The sequence below is a fragment of the Paramormyrops kingsleyae genome, chromosome 21 (genome assembly GCF_048594095.1).
Source record: "Paramormyrops kingsleyae isolate MSU_618 chromosome 21, PKINGS_0.4, whole genome shotgun sequence".
NCBI lineage: Eukaryota > Metazoa > Chordata > Actinopteri > Osteoglossiformes > Mormyridae > Paramormyrops > Paramormyrops kingsleyae.
The window spans coordinates 21,288,055-21,309,095 of NC_132817.1; the positions used below are offsets into that span (position 1 = coordinate 21,288,055).

The 21,041-nt window shown below is 40.3% G+C and overlaps 2 protein-coding genes across 3 annotated transcripts; both read right to left on the bottom strand.

Annotated features, from left to right (window-relative positions):
• Positions 1-974: 974 nt before the first annotated feature.
• Positions 975-12,227, bottom strand: LOC111840990 (paired mesoderm homeobox protein 1). Of its 2 annotated transcripts, XM_023806390.2 has the most exons (5): positions 11,936-12,226; positions 11,451-11,653; positions 7,687-7,862; positions 5,379-5,560; positions 975-3,912 (listed from the first exon to the last, which is right to left on the bottom strand). In XM_023806390.2, the coding sequence occupies exons 2-5, from the start codon at positions 11,548-11,550 to the stop codon at positions 3,780-3,782; spliced, it is 591 nt and encodes a 196-aa protein (XP_023662158.1). In that variant the 5' UTR covers positions 11,551-11,653; positions 11,936-12,226; the 3' UTR covers positions 975-3,779. The 2 variants fall into 2 exon arrangements, with proteins under 2 accessions (XP_023662158.1, XP_023662157.1); XM_023806389.2 differs by having other exon boundaries at positions 11,451-12,227.
• Positions 12,228-15,654: 3,427 nt separating this feature from the next.
• gorab (golgin, rab6-interacting) lies at positions 15,655-20,917 on the bottom strand. Its single transcript, XM_023806579.2, has 5 exons — positions 20,178-20,917; positions 19,676-19,991; positions 19,409-19,510; positions 19,025-19,165; positions 15,655-18,103 (listed from the first exon to the last, which is right to left on the bottom strand). The coding sequence occupies exons 1-5, from the start codon at positions 20,230-20,232 to the stop codon at positions 17,665-17,667; spliced, it is 1,053 nt and encodes a 350-aa protein (XP_023662347.1). The 5' UTR covers positions 20,233-20,917; the 3' UTR covers positions 15,655-17,664.
• Between the last annotated feature and the right edge of the window lie 124 nt (positions 20,918-21,041).

Consider the following 21,041-nt stretch of genomic DNA (forward strand, 5'->3'; position numbering starts at 1 on the left):
AGATGAAAATGCTAATTCATGCAGCTCTGAATCTTAACAACATCTGGGTAAAATGTCTTACATGTTTATTACAGGATAATTTGTTTCTGAAAAGGCATGTCTTCTAATTATAGCATTGCGCTACAACAGAGGAAAATAGAAAGTCGAATGGCAGGTCCCTGTAAACCTTCTAACAGCTAACACGCTTGAAGAAGGAAGATCAGCAGAATCCTAACACCACAGGTATTTGCGATCCAGGTCATCATGGTCGTTTGGTGTCAGCCTGAAATGGGGGGAGGGGTAGGGCTGACGAGTCAGATGGAAAGTTCTTTAAGTTCACAGCTTTATCTAGTTTCCTGCGTTGAATAACAACAACTTTGAGCATATTTTGGCCATTAATGATTACTGTACATGGTTAACAGCAGCTCAGTGTTTTACAAATTAAGAGCCATTCCTTGAGGACATTGAAGATAGTTAACATAGATGCTAAGTAATACTGGGGGGGGGGGGGGGGGAGTTGCGAGAAGGACATTGTGGGTTAGGAATGTACAGGTATCCCAATTTACCCTGTTGCCTGCACTCCACAGCAAAACCTCTCTCCCTCCTGACTGTCTCCCTCTCCTAATGGCTTTCAGATGTGGGGTTTAAGGGGTGAATGTCTGTATGCCATCCGCCTGTCCCAGGGTGGGGAGACCGAGGGGGGGCCGCTGTCAGGACTGATGGAGGGCCAGACCCCAGGTCAGAGGCAGCGTGCATCTGGAAACACTTGTCAACAGGCTCAACCGTGAAAGAGGAGATGGACATTGGGACCAGGAGGAGCACTAGAGATGGCCTGACCCCCCCAGCCCCCCCCCCCAACATAAACACCTACAGCTAGGAATCACATCAACCAGTCCCAGTTATTGCCCCACAAACAGACTGACAGAATCCCAGAAGGATTAATCTGAAAATCTCAATCATCTCTTTCCGAATTGTGAAAAAAAATCAATGGTGGGTTAAATATTTGTCAGTTTTATTTGAATAAGTGTCACTTGAATCAATGAATGAGTTTGATTTGCAATGTAAGGCACACATGGGATATATCTTACAGTATCTGCCCACACACGTACTTTCGTAACTAGTAATCAGGGAAAACGTCGACTTGTGTAATAACTGTATATTAAAATTCAAGAAAACTCTAGAGCTCTTGGGTTGAAAATAAGCAGTTAAAGAATAAAAACATATAACCACTAAAGGAAATGATTTGTTGCCAAAATGAATATTTTACAGTCCCTTTGTGCATCTTGCCTTTGGGAAAATCTCGACTTTTGGGAAAGTCTGACATAAAGGGCCGTTTTTAAGTTTAAGTGAAGTTGACATCTTTCTTTGCTGGGCCATAAACTATATCATAACTTGAATTCTGACTAGAATTTTAAAATAGCCTTTACGTTTGCTCATGAGGTACAAATGGTTCTTGGCATGGGGCAGCGCAGTCTCTTCTAACATTTTATTGTAACGCTGGAGAAGGTCCAGCTTTTTTTTCTTTGCTCTTTCTCGCTTAAGTCAGTCTACAGTATCGATCTTTGACTTAAATAGCCTCGGCTGAGCGAAGGGGAAAAGTCTCTCACAGGGAGGCAATTTGCATATAATTAGAAAGCAGAGCGCCTCCATGTGGACAGTTCATTGCGGACAAAATATTCATGCCGTACGTCTGACCGGGGTCCAGGGAGGGGCCTCTGCCAAGCAGCTGGAGTCATTCTGCCGAAGACTGGGGGGGGATGAAACACCGCGAGAGGCCAGAAGGGAGGCGCCGGTGCTCTGTACCCCGGGTCTCTCAGGGACATCACTCCCGGACAGCTGGGTCCCCATGGGTGTAGGTGCGGTGGAGGCGTGGGGGGGGGGAGGCGTCCAATAGAGGGAGCCCTTGGGATGCAGGGGGCGGGGGGTTGGGTGGACTTCAACCCCTTTGCACGCAATGCAGCACCTCAGCTGCCGGCTGATTTGCAGGGGGGAGCCAATCAGCTCGGCTGCTGGAGGGTTAGGGTTTCCCACCCAATCAGCAGGCTGCATGGCACATGCTACAAGCTAGCACAGCTCTTAAAACCGCAAAGCCAATGTGTGCCAGCATAATCAAAACAGGTAAGCTATGCTTGACAAATAAACAGGGGGCATTGTTTATTTGCAGTGCTGATATGGTAGGAAGACAGACCCCCCCGCACCTCCCCATTTGTTTCCAAAATAAACATCAACAAAGTTCATCTGATTGTGGACGTGACCGTCTGCACAAGTTATGACAGTTTACTCTATGTAGACTATGCAAAGTTGTTTTGGAGCGGTTACATACTGACGGTGGTCACATGGTACGGTGGCCAATGAGGTCCAACAGATGTCAAGCACCCTATGCTAATCTCTCAGGCTTTGCGGGAAACAGTATTTTGTGTATATTTCTTGTTTCAGGTTGACCGGTTATGACAGACAGTGTGGCTTTAGCGTCTGTTAAAGACATTAAAGGGAAATATGATAAATGACTCACTGGGATTAAAATTAAGCAAAGGGCTAGTGCTTTACCGAGATAAGAGTGCGTATGTCAACATTTACACAATAAAATGCCATCAAGTAACGTCTTGAGGAAATCCAGACACCACAATCAAAGCCTTCCACAAAAGCACACTTGCTTAGATATTTATTCTGCATGACCCTGTTTCTGCACTGAAATAGTATTAAGCAGAGATTATAAAAAAGCTCAAGTTGTCTGATTTTCCTCAATACTGCATTGCTGTCGCCAGCAACAGCCCAGGAAAGTTACGTTGCATTTTTAACGAGATTAACTGCTGAAAATTCACACGGAAAGTTAGGCGAGAGCATTCAAGCTACAAGAAAGTGATACGTTGCATCGTTTACTAGTCTTATAGAACTGCAGAATCATGCATTCCGCCTCTGTAAGTTACTCCATTGTATTTCTGCAACTGTATTTTTATTATATAGGATTTTTGTTACAAATAAAGATATAATCAAGGTATATACACAGTAAAAGAAATACCATGTTTGGGGTTCGGAAAAGTTTCCCTTTTTTGTACAAAATGGGTTACACTGGTTTGCCTGTACGATAAACGAAACTGAAAATACATCGGTTGCTTTTGCATGGGAGTGATATAAAATGGAAGATGACATAAAAAAAGGACGCAAATAAAACATAAACACTTTCCCAGCTACATTCACGGAAAAGCATTGCATCGATAAAACTCCAAAAGGGTTTTCGTTGGTCGGTCCGATCTTATTCCAGTTCAGCGCAAATCGATGATAAACTGATGTCTGCTGGTGGGACAAAGCTTCAGAGTCTTATCCATGGTGTCCAGATGTCACCTCAGATGGGGGCCTTGGACAAAAAAACCCCAGCAGTCTCATGAACACTCAGAAGTGTGAAGCAGTAAGACCCATTTTTTCCACATTTTTTGTCTTTTTTTGCCCTAAAATCAGATTAAATTCACTTTAATAACCACGTCCAGATGGGTGTCACAGGGAACTTCAAAAGCACATCGTGTCGGAGATCCTCGCAAGGAACAATTTCCGAAATGTTTCAAGTTTCAGAGTCTCGCTTAGTTTTTGTTTTTTTGTTTTTCCCATCCCCCTTCCTTTACAATAGATGCAAGACAAAAAAAAAGCTATTAAAAATACATTCATTAAAAAAAGATGGCGTGTCGGCAGGAGGAGGGGCTCCTGTGTGGATTGAGACGAAGGGCTGGTGCACCAATCAGGATGCCTCTATTCATGGAGGACCGCGATTCCCAGCATCCCCTGCCCATGAAGCCACCTCCTTGCCCTCAGTTGACGGTAGGCACCTGGTTCAAGCTGTACTCCTTGGCCTTGAGACGGAGGTTGGCGATGCTATTGGCCATATTCATTCCCTGGGCGGTATTAGTGTTGGCGCAGGTTGGTGGATAGGTAGCCATGGCGCTGGAAAGGAGGACAAAAAGCAAATCACATTTATACATATACAAATAACACATATAATACATACAAAATAAACAGGGACTCCAGCAAAGATGTTCGGCCCCATGAAAGCATATCAAATTAGGCCACCAACCCAGATCAGTCCAATTATGTTCCAGATTTTTGAGGGTCCCTGTCACTCAAATACCACACACAGTATATACAAAATAACACATACAATACACTTTCTCCCAACCAGGAAGCTGCAGGAAAGAAGAAAACGGCCAAAGTACAAGCCACGTCTGCACTTACTTGATGGTCGGTATATTTTCAGAGGGGTTTGCACATTGACCATATTCCCTAACATCAGGAAGAAGCATGGGACGTACGCGTTGCTAGCCTTGTTTATTTTTCGACATGTTCCCGCCACTGAAAGGCGTCCAAATCAAACATTGATCCACCTCTGGGAAAATAAAAAAGTACTTGCTTTCTGACCACAGTGGTTTTTTTCTGGTACTTTCTTTGGTCCTTCCTGTAGCAGAGGACAGCAGCTGAAGGATGTATCAGTTTTGTAAGTAAGCAGTGCTTTCGCAATTTTTTCTGCTCACTGACAAATTGAAATAGTAATTCTCACTGAGCATTTTTGGTCTGTCTGACAGTCATAGCTTTCATTCATTTCCCTGTTTCGATGGGAATCCTCTTAGATCTGTATAGCAAGAGCCAGATATTTTTCATCATTTTCTTGACATGCAATGCTTACACGAGAGCTCAGCTAGGTGAGTGATGTACTTGATTTGGTTCTTTGGCCCTCAAGGAAACTTGTGTGTGTTCTGAGGTTAATCTCTCTCTAGCTTTAAATATGGAACATGCTGTGACACCTGGTTATCATATTCAGATCATGTGACTGCTATAACGGCATGACGAAACCTACCCTGAACCTGAATGGTCCTTGTCTCTCCAATAAACCTCTAAATGGCAAAACCGTGAAGTCAGAAAATACAGCTACAACAAGTAATCTAAGGCATTTAGGTTAAAGACACTTGAGAAGCAGGCCTACAAAGGAGGGTGATACGAGGTGATGAATGTAACCAGGTCCAAACAGGGCCGAGAGTAAGATGGAAATCACTTTACTCTGGTAGTAAGTTATGACCTCGACAGTTAGGCCAACTTAGATTACTCCAAGTACAAATTATAAGGAAGAGAATATGAGAAAAAGGGGACTAAACCTGGGGAAGAGAGTGGGGTCTAGAGAAAAAATCTATTTAACAAAGACTATTTAACAAGGCTATTTAACATATTGGGCACCATGCAGACCTGTCATTATTACAATATTTGAGAGGATTCTGTGGAAGAAAAAAAATTCATTAAATATTGATATGTTCTAAATATGAATGTTTTGAGAAAAAAAACGTATCCTACTCAAAGCAAAGACTGACGTGGGAAATTAAATAAAAACAAAATGGTAAGAGGGATCGCAGGAGAAAGGTTACCTGTAGGGAGCGGAAGCGCCCCAGGATAGATAGTCGTTGGGTCGGGGGGCAGGCCGGGGTACGATGGGCTGCTCCACCGCGGTCACGTCCCCCGGGTAGGACTTGAGAAGCGAGGCATTCTTGCTAGCGAGCATGGCCCGCTCGTTCCTGCGAAACTTGGCCCGTCTGTTCTGAAACCAGACCTGGAAAACATCCCCCCACCCAATGTCGCCGCTCGCGTTATCAGGAGTGTAGGGGCAAGCGTGGGTACAAATCAATCTTTAAACACCCCAAAATGACCTGGCTGGGGGCTATAAATGTGGCACCGCGGAGATTGGTGTAGTGCTTGCAAGCTCTATCAGCCGCTGTGTTTTATTACGATAAACTGATATTTTCAACGGTATAACTGACCAAACCCCAGCACGAGAACTTCGGCATCATTTTCTCATAACATGTTACATGTGGTCTGAACCAAATGTTATATTTACTGCATACTCCACTGTAGAAAGTAAGAGAGAAATATTTATACTCAGAAACCTAACTTTAAGTATATTTCTACTGTCCTCAACCCAGAAAGTTAAATCGTAGCTTAAAATTAATTTATCTGACAGAATTGGTACCTTTCAGTCTAAAACCTACAAAGTCTCCGACTTTGCATTTTTTTCTGCGAGGAAAAATTGTGCAAGATATTCAGGCACCCGTTTCAACTGGTAGATTATGCTATTTCTTGCTTGTTTTTGCAAGCGAAGTTGGGAGGCACCTCGGCGGTACTTGAAAAGGGCCGACGGTGACTAGTGCCAGCCGAAAAACGAGCAGTCAGGAACACACATCCGCACGCCGAAAGCTGCTTTCCTACATGTCCCTCTCGCCCCCCCATTGCTCCACAGAGGGTTAGGCTCGAACCAGCCTATTTTTAACACGAGCCAGCAGCTGGGACTTTTATTTGCTTTTTTTGTGCTGGACGCTAGCTAGATTCGCCTAAACGGCACTACAGCAGGAACAGCAATGGAGCCGACGGTGTTTGTGATTGGGTGAAATTCCCGGGGAGCATAAAGTCACGCGACTTAGATAAATTCTATCAGAACCTAGTGAAGCTTCCTTCTTATATTATGCTATTAATAGTTTTATAATTATTACATATTAATGGTTACAAACTGATATTTTTGCATAATGTTAAATTTGAATAGGCCTACATATTTTTTAGCTAAAGCTGCTTAGTAAAAAGCTTAAATAGCTAGATAGAGCAAGTTTTATATATGGTAATAAAGACATTTATATAGATCTTTCTAAAATATTTTTCAACTATAATCCTGAGCAGAAATAGCGAAATCGTAAAAGAGAGGGTCTGAAATTTGTGTAGCCCAGATGTACAGGATAAATCCTAATACAAACTGAACTGCAGCTTCTTATGGTTGCCGCGGCAAGCACCTCCGGCGGGCGTTAAGACGCAGGCTACCGTTATGGTAGGCTAATGTTACTTTTATGTGAATGTAGTTTCATGTAGTACTCGGGGTTTAATACACAATTTAAAATCCAAAAGTAAACTGGCGCCGTGTGTTCATTAGAGAAGACTGCTCAGCAAGAGGCTATTAGTTTCATCTGACAGATTTCTGTGGCACGATAGCTTGGCAGTCTGGCACACACTATTTACACAATCCCTTTGTTGTTGTTTTTTTCCCTCAAAGTAGACATAATTAGAAAAACATTCATGCCACAAACTGTTCGATAGACAGCATCAAGGTGAATTCTACCCTTAAAGACGTCTAACCCCTTATACTGCATATGGAGGTTTGTAGGAGTCGAAGTGTTCGTGAATCCGATCCAATTTTAGAAGTTACAACTAGCAGGCAATTATCTAATTTTGCTTTGACCCGAACAGAGGTGTTGTCATCGGGGCTGGGATGAATGGTTCATTTGTGCCTGGGAAAGGCTAATGAGGACGACAATAAACAGACTATAAATGCGCCGGCATCTGAAGCTGTTGATCCAGATTCTGGATATGTGCGGAGTCGAAGAGGGCATTCAGACACCCCCTGATTATTGCCAAAATGAGACTGAGAAAATGAGGACCCTGCAGAGTCATGACACAATTTATACCATACAACTCGTTAGGTTTTTTTTTGGGGGGGGGGGGGGGTGAAATAAATACACCAAGGACTCTGGGTTTTGACTCCTTAGAAACAGCTCACACCATGTCTAATAAATATTATCCTCCAAGCCTGATGGTGCTGACGGGACCAATAAGGCCACCATATATGCAAATCATGATTGGCATGACTAGATGCACCAATCAGTATCTCCTTCGGACTGACTATGGAGGACGCCGTACCTGCACTCGCGCCTCAGTTAGGTTGACCCTGCGCGCCAGGTCCTCCCGCACGAAGGCGTCGGGGTAGTGCGTCCTCTCGAACACGCGTTCCAGCGCCTGCAGCTGGCTGCTGTTGAAGGTGGTGCGATTCCGCCTCTGCTTGCGCTTCTTCTTCTCCTCTGTGTTCAGCTGCTCATCTGATACACACACACACACACGGACACATGCTTAGAGACTGACCTGTAGAACCACTGCACGCTGATCTGTGAATGCGTGGAACAACACATAGCCCTTGCAGGCGAGACAACAACCAGATGAATAAAGAGGAAATCAAACCTTTATTCCAAATCAGCTGGCTGGTCTACAAAGGCATGTTTGGCCAACCGTAGTTTTTTAATTAACACCAAAGCACTGTTGTTGATGTTCAGAAAACACTACCTATCTTTTACGTTTCGATTTAAAATTAGCTCCTTAAGGATTAATCATGTACATAAGCTGCAACTGCACGGGTCTCAGCATTAATTCGCTGGAAACTGGATTGTACGTGTAATGGCCCAGATGTGAGGTCTATATTCTGACAGCCAGATGTGCGACCTAAAAGGAAGCCTCGAGGGGAAAAAATACACACAAAGAACTCAGTGGTCAGTGGTTTCAGAAAGACGAGGTTCTGTAGAGCTTATGCGAGACGTTTCAGATCCACGACAGCGCATGTAACATTAACTCTTCCGACGCAAGTTACTCAAGCGTCGCAAGTTAACGAAGGTTTTCGTAGTAGGGCAGGCTGCTTCAGCGAACTGACACAACGCTAAAAGACCGTAACTCGTCTTTCAGTTTCGGGTTAATCCTTTCGTCTTCAGAAACGTTTAATTCAAAAGCCCAGGCGCAAGATCTGATGATAAATCTTAAGATAAATGGCAGCGGTGATGATCTAATGCACTCTTGTAGCTGCGTTGCTGTATGTGGAGCAGAAGTCAGCAAAGTCAACTTCAACATAAGCAATGACAAGCACTTCCACGCCTATAAATAGCTTATTAAAACGAACCTCCTCAGTGAGTCTTTAAATAGACTTAATACTTGATTTGTTAAAAATATAGCCTTTTGCTTCATATATTATATAATATATAATATATTACGAAATATACGGCAACATGTCAATCACCCTGCAGCGATAGGCCTATATATGTTATCATTACAAGACAAGCACAGGCGAATGGACACAATGTCAAAATGACTGTTTTTTTCTCATGAGAATATGGACAGTTATTGCTTTAGGCAGAATGCATCCACATGTCTTAATGAAGGACAGCAGTTAGGTTAAAGGTATTCGCAGCGCCAACCCGATTGTAAAAATTAAAAGTGGTTAATAATTTCCAAAACAACTCGTAGTGCTGGAATGATTAATAAATACGATTACGGATTTTAGCACGTTTCTACGAAAATATTAGATAATAATCCCCGTTGTATTGACGACCGTATCTGTTCTAGATACCGCCAAGCACGAGCTATTAATGACAGGCCGACAGCTTACACAAAGCCGAGTTCTCAATCCTGGAAATCAATAGGGAGCCAACACCGCTGGTGTTCGGACCACTGAAAACCTTTCAAAATCCAGCCATTTAAGGATCAAAAGAGTTTGTACTAGTATTTATCCTTAAAAATGATGTACAACGAAAAATGATGGGCTAAGTAATGCTATGAGTCTGGTCATGTATTCTTGCGCGGGAGGGGAGGCCTACATTTCGCGTTTTACCGAGTTGGCTGTTTCAGGGGACTGTCTCCAAACGGGAGGGGATGATGCCTCAAATCCCCGCAGACCTCATGTCTTGGAAGAAAGGCAGCCTTGCCGCAGACACACTCTTTGCTCTCATCAATCAGTCCTTAAATCACTCAAATAAAACTTCATAGGGGCATGGAAAAGTGTCTCGGTGATGGATTGATTGGCCTCTTCGGGACCCTTATCACAATAAGGCAGATGAAAGAGAAGGATGTGAAGAATTTCTGAAGACGTTTTACGTTTCAGGAGTGCGTGTAGCGATCAATATTCAGTTTTGTCATAGTTAGAAATAAATGTAACAATTGTTTTTATCAGACGTAATGATATTATCGTAATCAATATTGCATATTCTTTCAAATGAATCCTATGTATTTTATTACAAACTTTGATCGTTTTCATGAATCTGAATTTAAATGGTCTTTAAGCTCGAAAATAGTTATCCAACCTGTGTATTAATATCCAACATTTATATTTTACGCAAAAACAAAACCCTAACCGTGTTATATTCTCATTATATTCAGTTAATGATCTGGCTGTGAAATATATATATATATACACACACATATCGTACACGCATATAATGTCGTATATATATGTGTGTGTGTGTGTGTGTGTGTGTGTGTGTGTGTATATATATATATATATATATATTTCACAGCCAGATCATTAACTGTTGAAAATGGATTTTAGATCTCACAGCATATCAACCTTTATTTATTTATCTATTTATTTAAAGACATTTTAATTCAAATGTAATTTTGTACTTTAATATTTTTAAAAATACATTAATAAAACGCGTAGCTTAGTTTTGCTGTCAACGGCTGTCATGGGCGATCTGGGATATTGAAAAGAGAAAAAAAATCTAAGAATAAAAAGCAAATAATGTTAAATAATGAGAGGTGATCAGAGTAGTTTAAATGTTTTTTTCTGCGTCAAGGGCGATTTAAAAGGCATATAAAAGCAGTGCCGAGCAGTCTGTGTCTGCTTAAATGTTCTGAAGTCCGAATTAATTCTGATACAATTCAACAGTTTCAATGTAACAAACAAACGCTGCTAGTTTTTAAAAGCGAAATTTGGTCTTTCCTTCTATTGTATATAAATGAATGATCATACCGAAATTAAAAGAATATACGCGGGTACTCAATATACAGCCTGAGATTGCCAGTGTGGCATGTTCACTTTTGACTCCTGAACGTGACACACACAATCTTTATAGGCCCATTTAATATTAGATTTATACTTTTTCTGTGGGCTGCATTTTAAATACACATTTTAATAAGTCCTTCTCTTCCGTAAGCCACCAGTGATCTGGCATTAACTACATCTTGGTTGATCGTTGCGAAACGTTAAGGTTGCACCCAACATACGGCTAGCATTATTAGACACAAATTACGAGAAAGCGTCCTGGCTTGTTCAACTAAACAAAAAACCCAAAGCTTTATTTAGCAACGCTCACTTTTAGGATCATTTTGCGTGCAATCCTCCCTATTTAAAATTCATTAACTACCAGAGAGTGGCATCCAAATCGGCTAGGTTGTTACTAGGACTTTGCTCATGTTATGCAGATCCGACCTAAAATCTTACGGTTTAAAACCCCCAAAACTCAATCCCTCAGTGACACCAGAAAACGAATACACATTGTCTTAGAAACGATAACATAATAGATAAGGTATTATAAATAGGCCTAGACGTTTATTGCTTTTGGAAGTCTATTAAGAGCAACAAGTTCTAAGGACGTTGTAGACAATCTCCGTACGTGTCAAAGTCAGGTGCGTGCACTGTGGACGGCACATCTGCGTGATTCTGACGATATCACAGACGCGATAAGTTCAAAGCACGTATCTTACCGTGATATGTCTTACACTCCTTTCTCCAAACTTACTTTATCATAAAGTTGAATAGGACCAAGCCCTATTGAAATGAAATATACGAGCTAATGTGATAATCCCCCGTACATTAACGTGATAATCGCACATGAGGCCCGCGTGACATTGCCGTGAGGGTGACTTACTGTCCTGCTGCGTGGTATCACTGCCGCTGGTTAGACCCGGCGATTCCAGCATACTCCTTGCCGCTTCTCCGGTGGTCTCGTCGCTCGGTGTCCCTACCATCTCCCCTGCCTCCTCCAGGTCCAACAGATGGCTTACTGAGAAGTTCTTTTTAGCTTGTAGATTTTCCAGATTGGCAGTAATTGGGCTCTCCAGGCGGTTAGATCTGTCCATCACATGCATATAACCAGAAGTCATGACGTAAATAAAACACAGGTAGGATAATTACTCCCTATTCACAAAAAGTACTAACGACGTCTCCAACCCCATCAACAGGTCTGACTTTGAAATAAAGAATGTTTAAAAGCTGTACGGATCCAGATAAATGACGTTCTTCAGTGATTAAGGTTTTAGGGTCGATTGGCTTCTTAAAATGACCAAAAATGAACTTCTTTCCTTTTGAACAGATGCTATATTTTAAAGGATTTTCCACACTTAAGCAACCCACCAAATGGCTGGATATGGCATCGCTCGCTCTGCTTTGTAGCGTCCCAGAATCCTACAACATTCCGGGAAGTTATTTTCTTCTCCACGCCTGCTGCGTTACGACATTGAATGACTAAGCTGCAGAAATGATTAGGTCTAAATACGCACTGAAGCCGAGTTCTCAGTTTACGTTCGGTAGTGGAGCGCTGGATGTTGAAGTTTTTGACTTGGGTCTTCCCCTCATCCGATCGACGGACTCTCTGGCACATCAAACGATCGAGACTGCCATGCGAGGGGAGCCGAAACGGGGAATAAATGAAAATTTGAGACCCCTGGGAGGGTGGTTCGACCTAAAAGGAGCCTGTAATTACGTGGCGATGCCTTGTGCTGTTTCTGACGTTTTACAGACCTTCTTTTTACCAGGCCACCCCCGCCTCCCGACTAGCAATACATACCACCGCCAAAGCACCCTGATTACGGAATCCTTGAAAGAAATCTGCCTGACAGTTACCCCCCAAATTTACAATAGAGTCGTAACGACCACAATGAACATGATTAAAAAAACCATTAGTCACAACGATATATGAACTGTTTCTGAAACGAAATATTATGCGTTTTAGATTCCGCACAACATAAAATGCGCACTTTTAATAAGTGCTAATTAGGGAATTTTTTTACAATAGGCTACATTCTCTTGTTCTTGCAACTTACAAAGCAGGAAACTTAAAACGCAGAAAGGAAACCATATATGTATCATTTAAAGTTGTGTGTTAGACAAGATCACAAATGTTTCTAATGGATTCTACACTCGGGAAACGGTATATACAAAATCATCCTTGGAAAATTTATTTTACTTACGCCTTAAATAAAACTGAATAAAAATCGATGAAAACACTACTTAAGTACCGTTCTAAAATCATGCTTAAAGTCCTGAAGAGAGATTTTAAGAATATTTATTTTGATGTTACGCACAAATTCGTCCCGTGCGTGCAAGCCACACGTAGACTAATCAGCGTACTTAAGGGTTATGCTGGGGATGCTGATTACAGGCTGGTAGTGATCTGACAAACATGCTGTTTTGTTTGTCTTGGTCTTTAAAACAATACACCGTCTATATGAAAATTACATTTTTAAGTTAAGCATTCCAGTTTGCTTTGACTGAGCGTTTCGGGGGGGTGGGAAAGGGGGGGGGGGTACTCTTTAAGCAGCCGCAGTCAGTCCCTCGCTTCCAGCCACAGATCTGGGAAAAGAACGCTTGATGCCATCAAAGGGATGCAGATTGAAACCAGATGTACGGTGCCTCTCTCGTACTTTCCATGCATTTAATTAAGGCGCAGGGATGGAATAGTCTTTTTTTCATCATTAGTTTTCCTTCCGAACCCCTTTCTCTTTCTAGTAAGAGGACCGATGTTGATGCCAGGGTAGCATGTCTGCCTTTTAAATCTATAAATACACAAATACAAAGTTCTGTCATCATGCGTTGGCGAAAGTTTGCTTTCTTTTCACCGCTGCTCCAGAAGACACGTAATGAAACGTCAAATAGCCCCGCAGGTTTATTAACCCACTTCGGCTCGAGCTGTGCGCGGAACCTTGCGTTTGTTTGCACAGTACACTGTTTAAAAATGGTTTGCATGAAGAAGTCCTGAACAATAAACACACATTAAATGACTCTCCCAAAATTCAGAAGTGGCAACATGTTTCTCTTTCAGATTTAAGACGTATAAAAATCATCACATGATTAAATGTAATTTTAGGTTGAATTCTCTGTGAAAGATGTTAGCATTTAATTGTAACGCTTATCACACGAGATTATTCAAGTGTCGTAGCAAATGAAGAACAAACGCTGATAAATATTTTCGGATAAATATTTTTCAGAAATACAAACAGGGACACACAAAACATAAATGAACCCCCGATAAAGTTATCATTTGGTGCACAATCTCTTTGTGATATGCAACGAATCACCCTCCCTCCCCAAGACCAGACATATTATTATTACTGGAACGTGGAAAAAACGCGACACTTCCAAAATGTAGACAAATAAAAATAAATCCGATTAAAATATAATATTGAAGTAATTATATCCTGGATATTACCCTATTATCATTATTATTATTATTATTATTATTATTATTATTATTATTGCAGGCGTTGTGGCTAGTGGTAAATATTAAAAGGTCCTATTCAGAAATAAAGTTAATAATGTTGTTAATGTTAACGACAAGAGTAACGTTTACGAAAAGAAATTATCTGATGAATTTTATGTATATTTGTGTTTCATATATCGCGTTTCGACGCGCCAAATGTATATAATGTATAATGTATATAAATCAATAAGTAAATGGCATTAAATTAACGAGTAGGCAAGTCTCATTAAAACCCATGTCATTAAAGACTTCACGGAGTCATGTGAAATCGTGGCGGTCGTAACACTTGCAGTAGCCTATTATAATTCATAATCCTGGTCTTCATTATGGTAATCTCCAACATTATTAGTTGTTACCAATTATATTTATTTTTATTGATGTGAATTCCTTAACCCGTCTGAACCTTAAGTACCTTGCTTGATTAGATCAGAATATGGGTGGGCAAATTTTACTTAGAGTTTTGGAAGCCGTGTTGTTTAATTCACACCAGATTGATTACATGTGGAAAGACCACAAGCGGTTTGTAATTATTGTTTAGTCATTATTGAACACAGAATAACCGAGATGGCTGAATTATATTTTTAAGCAAAACTCTGGAATTGTGAATGATGACGAAACAATACAGACAGTAATTATTAATACCAAGTGTCAGTATATCAATACTGGTATTTCTGAGGGTAAACTGGATTATTGCTGGATATAATCTCTTCTTAAATGACAGAGTGCATCTCGTGCTTAAAGTTCGATCTCAATACAGCATTAAATTCGTTCCTTGCAGGTTGCAGACCGTAAAAATTAGACGCATTCAATGTTGTCAGAAACAACAGCTTAACAAAGGTCATCACCTTAATTAGCAGGGTGGGTCGGGACCTGGAATATTTAACAGGACCAGTCAATTTCTAAGTTGACGACCCACCGATTATCGAAAGGCACAAGACAGTGGACAATATAAGCACAAGACTTCGTAACACTATTAAATTTATTCAAAAATAATTAAAGTTGAATAAAAACGACTACTCTAAAAATATGAACGAAATAGTTCTTAGTATTAATAGGCCTATCCATACCGGTTATTTGTGCCTTTACTGTGTGAGTATTAATTACCATCGTTGGCCATAAGCGCACAGTAATATACAGAACACTGTAAATAAAGTCTTCTGATTAGTATTTTTAATTGACATGTTTCTATTGTAGTTAAATCTATCGTTTTATTACAAATTAATTACTTAATTCGGAGATTAAAACAGGTGGACTAATTCGGATTTTAAATTCGGAATTAACATGAAACCCAATTGACAAGTAAACGTCATTGATTTTTCTCGTATAGTTGATGACAATGATTGTACGCGCCGTGTATTGCATTACATACCCTGTGAGCAGTATCCTTCTGGATGTTTATAACTGTGACCGCTTGTACGATGTATGTTACCCATATTTCATAACCTTTTCAAAGAAGAATCCGTTCTAAAGATCTTTGGAAATGATAGTAAAATTATACAAATATCACAGCCAAACTATACGGAAAAAGTGTTTTTTTTTTTTGTATAAATTACTGGAGGGAGTCTTAAACTATTAATAGAGGCAAGCCACAGAATCACAAACACCACAAGTTTATTGCACAATGAATCCAGAACGCTGCAACGTTCTGATATCATATTACGGCAATACTTGCCTGGTAATTTTAATTTACATTGAACGACAACATAATAAACATTGAACAACTCTGACAGAACATAAACAATACAATCTTGTTTCGGAAATGCATAAATAGGGTCTACTGAAGTAGACTTACAACGATAACTTTATCAGCCAATGTAACATTATATCGATTAGGCCAATAAAAGAAAACCAAACTGAGTAAAGCACTTTATTCACATTTGCGCATTTAAGCAGAAATATAAAAATTCAACTTGAATATTAAGACAAATGCTTCAGACAAGACTTTCATTTTTCTGTGCGTTATGTACGCAGAACTTATCCGCTAAAAGCAACTAACTGGCTGATCGGCCAATCACACATTAAACGCGTTTATGGCGGCTCTTTAAAAACGTCGTGATTTTAACTACGTGCCTAATTATTGAATTATTGATGATTTACGTTAATCCGATTAATATAACTCATGTTGTATACACGGCGTGTCAAGGGCGCAAATCTATAACTAATGCATGGCCAGGGGCAAACGGTCCACGGTTTAAGTTCATCTTGCCATCTTTTCACTCCTCAGGTTACGGAGTTTTCCCCCAAACTGTCGGGATAAATTGGCTCCACATAAATCAAGGAACAGTCCGAAGCAGCAGCTCCGCTCTCTGAAGTCATATAGGTCTCACAAATCCGTAAACCTTAAAACCAAATTATGTTACAGCAGTACCACACCGCTTTATTACGGCGTATGTTTCCCATTATAACGCAGAAAATTCTGATCATTATAATCAAGATGCTAATCTTACTATTTCTGCGCATTTGGAAAATGGTTGTCGTGTTGTATCGGGATTAATGTGCTGGCACCGAAGATACGTTGTTAGAGAAAAATAACCATTAACTTTAACCGAAGCTGTTTTCCACGACTGTACCAAGCGGAAACAAATTTTACACATCTGACAAGAGAAAGAAAGGTTTTACTTCATTACTCAATGTGTATAGAGTTGTCACCCGCCGTAATGCGAAATTGCTTAATTTTTACCGTTTTACTGCACTAACCAATATATTAGCAAATTATACACAAATAATACAATTAAAAGTAATCATTTAATTATACAAATCAGTACCAGAACTTCATTTTTCCATTCACCATCCAAAACTTTATGGCAGACAAGTTTGTAAGGTAACGTTTAACAACCTATAATATGAAACTAACGGTCAGATTGCTACCACGACATACATGACAATGATCGATATGAACAAACAGTGTAGTGTAACCTAGACTAACTAAAAAGAAAAAAACATTCAACCATAAAACAAATTAAATAACTTTAAAGAAAAACTAAAACATCTTAGCAGCCCGTTAAAAAAAACATAATTTCCCCAAAGCTCAGGATCCCAAAAGAGACACAAACTACATTTCAAGGATGTTAAAGTAATGAGAGGTAAATGAAATTACCTTTTCTCTCAAAAACATTTCCGATCAAGGAAATCAAGACACTCATACATATGCCATTTGCTTGTTACGACACTCTGTTTTAAATTACGTGCTGTTGAGGAAGTACTGTTTGCAAACAAGTGCATCTTCTGCCTGGCCAGGGGGGACATGTTTCCTGCATTGTGCATAATCTTGATAGACAGCCATGACATTAGATCAACCTCTTCTGCATGGAAGCACATGGGCGGCCCGACACAAAGTATACAAGAATATTTAACGCCCTTTTAGAAATTGTTCCTAAAAAACAAACTATAGTATACAGTGTGTGTGTGTGTGTGTGTGTGTATGTATATATATATATATATATAGTGCAAAATGACTGCAGCACTTGGGAATATATATTCAAATTCTGTAGTTCCACTACAACACTCTTAAGAAACAGGATCATGGACAGGAATTATGATTATAAAATATGTGCTCATGTCCAGCAGCGAATGAGTCTTTGTAGATTTGTAGATGGGGGCTTTATCAGACAGGGGTGGCTACCTCCCTGCCTGCACATTCATGGCTGGGGGGAGGATCCTGACTTTCACAGTTCAGGTCACTTGTTCTTCGTTCGGGCAGCGTGGGCAGATCGTTCTCCTGTTCTGAGTGCTGTGGCGGTGCGGCGTCTGAATGGCGAGGGGTTTCCCCCGCCTCGCTCGCGCACTCTGCCCGGGCCGCCGCTCCTGTCGCCTGCTCCTCCTCCTGCAGCAGCCTCTCCACCTGGATCTCCAGCTCCAGCTGCTCCTCGTCAGCCTGCATCTCCAGCTGCTGCATCAGCTCTTCCAGTTTGCTTGCCTTGCGCTGCTCGTTCTGCTGGATGATGGTGTACAGGTGCTCAGTCAGCCGCTCCTTGGCCTCCGTCTTCTTGTGCAGGTCCAGCTTTGCGGTCACAAACTCAGCCTCTGCCTTCTCGTACCGTTTTCTGGCAGGAAAAGTACGACTTTATGAAGCCTTTTAGGATCTATTAACTGGAAAGTCATTTTAATACTCTTGCTGTGCTGCAGTGCAATAACAAACTTTTCTATTCTATTTTCGATTCATACTTTTTGTTATCTGTTTAGATAAAGCAAGTAAAGATTCTACATTCCTGTTTGGCAAAAAAATAATACAAAGACTGACTGGGGCAAATTCCATATTTACTATTATATTACTATACTAACATGATAAAACATCTGTGATAATGGAGTTGAAATTCAAGACCAATCCTACAGGGGGCAGTATTATTTACAAATCAATGCTTTCCAGGAAATCCAGTGAAATTTCAGATGGTAATGAAGATTTTAACAGACCTTCAGTATAATTTTAAAATGTATTGCAGTCATAAAAACATTTCCATAAAATAAAATTCATAGAAAAGCTGCAGAACTCTTGTCCCTATTAAAAATGAAATGTAACCTTCAATTTTGTCTATTCAGTAACAACAGTCAACATTTCTTAAGATATAAGTGGTATGACTTACAGTTTCATTTAACTATAAAAAAAACTGGATATAACAGATTGACTTCAAGTGTATGGATACGCTGGATTCTGAGACGACAAAGGCAATCTCAGTAATAAAAAAAGCATAGTTTGAACCAGAGTTTCCCAACCCAGTTCTTGGGGACCCACAGACAGTCCACCTTTCTGCTCCCTCCCACTTCCCTGCCAAACAGTCCACCTTTCTGTTCCCAAGGAGCAAAAATGTAGCCTGTGTGGGAGTCTCTGAGGACCGGTTTGAGAAATACTGCCATAAAATGTCCCAAAAGAGTGTTATTAGACTGTAAATTTGTTGAACAAGTGGAAAAGTGTGTGAGGCTGATAAAGACCAGGGACAAATCCGGGATAAGAATGGGCTGAATGTCACCTCGCTGCAGAGTATTCCCAGCTTGCTTGTTCTATCCGTCCACGCAGAATCCCGATGTCATTGGACACCATGTCATCCAGGGCCTGCAGCTCCTTCTGGATCCGCTTCAGTTTGACAGCCTCAGCCTGTGTTCGTTTGGACCTTAATCATCGAGAAAATGTAAATGTTTTCTCCTCTGTAAAACTAAACGTCAAATCTCCCGTATTTCACATAATATTAAAACACTGTAGTCATTCTCAATTTTTCGCTTTGTAATGGTTTTCTGGAGAAAATACAACAAAGATAGAAAGCCAAATTCAAAAAAACAATGACATACAAACTTTTCTTATCCATTAAAGTTCTAAATTTTGATATGAACAGGTTTTCTGGCATCAAAATGCTTACTTTTCAGCAATGGTCTTTGACAGAAGGGCTTTCTTGCGTTTATTTTTCTCTTCAATCATCCTCTGCTCTTGCTGAAGCAACTCAAGTCGCGTTTTCTCCCTTCTGTAATTTTATCATTAAATATAATGTCAGAAATAAGGAAGGTAGATATTTAACAAACAGAAAGCTGTGTAATATATACAGATAATGTAATTCTGGTTGGAAAAAAGCTGAAATAAACCCACAATTTTTTGACACTGGGGCTACTTAGTATACAAACTTACTAACAATTCGACCTCCTGTTTTTCCAGCTCTTTCGGGGTCATGTCGCTGTTTGCCACTGTGACAGGGCAGGGAGTATGTGACTCGTTCGTAGTGTCCTCGTTTTCGGCCTGGGGAGTCCCCTCAGTTTTTGAGGTTTTCGGCTCAGTTTGACTCGGGGTCAGAACTTTAGGTTTGTCGAGTTGCTGCTCTGATGGTAGCGGCCCAGAGGCGTCCTGCTGAGCGGCCACCTGAAGAGCTCGTTCACGCTGCAGCTGTTGTCGGCTTCGGTTAGTGGGGACCGGCTTTCGAACGCGACCAGAAACAGCCGGAACAACAGAATCTGCATGGGAGCGGAAACACGTTTAATTATTATTTACTTACTGTTAACGATTATTTACTGTTACAAAAATGACAACTGACAATATAAACACGCTAACCATTCAACTGATTCTAAACATGTATTCAAGTTAACTTTACTGTCTAGTTACATGAAAATTTCGTAAGTTACAACAAAATATATATTTACCTTTATTTTGCAACCTCCGGAGCTCATCCTCCGAAAAACCTGCCCATCCAGCCATCGCAGTAAACACAGCCTTATTCCATATTTCTTTAAAAACATTAATAATTTAAGAATTTCCAAAAAGTTAGTAGGTGCTACAGCAAATTCCACAGGAGGGTACGGCCATGTTTGACTACATTGCCACGTACAAGACCCAAACTAGGACCTTCAGATGGTGTCTTACAATATGCCTGCATCGGTGTCTAAGGAAGTCACCATCGATTGAATTTCAGGAATACTTTTTGCTTTACGCAATAAAATTTTCTCTTCATAATGTTTTATCATATTTTCATTGCACCATAACACGTTTTCTAAAACTAGGTAACGCACGTACATCACATGTTTATTTTATTGCCAGAAGACCAGCGCCGAGATTTTTTCCTTTGATTTGCAACAGGCAGTCAAGGTAAAACGCTAGGAGATGTCACTTGCTTGAGGATATTGTACGCTTCCAGTTGTTGGTGAATTATTAATCTACTGTACGCAGAATTCGGAACGATAATAAACATGACAAAAAGTAAGGTTTATAATAAAATGAACAAATATATATTAAATTAAATTATTAAGACTGATTTGAATTGCACCTGAATTTTTCATAAACATCTCTGTTCCATATGCATTGTAGGTATTATGAATGTGAAATATGAGTAAAATGTATGTGGTGACCGCTTTGAATTACGATGATTTTTTTGCGCTGGATTTTTTTTACCTATTTTATAAACCGTTATTTTGTTAAAAAAAAACTTTTTTTTTTTTTACAAAATACATGTATTATTCAGCGACAGCAGAGGATGATGGAAGAGAAAAATAAACGCCAGAGACTGAATG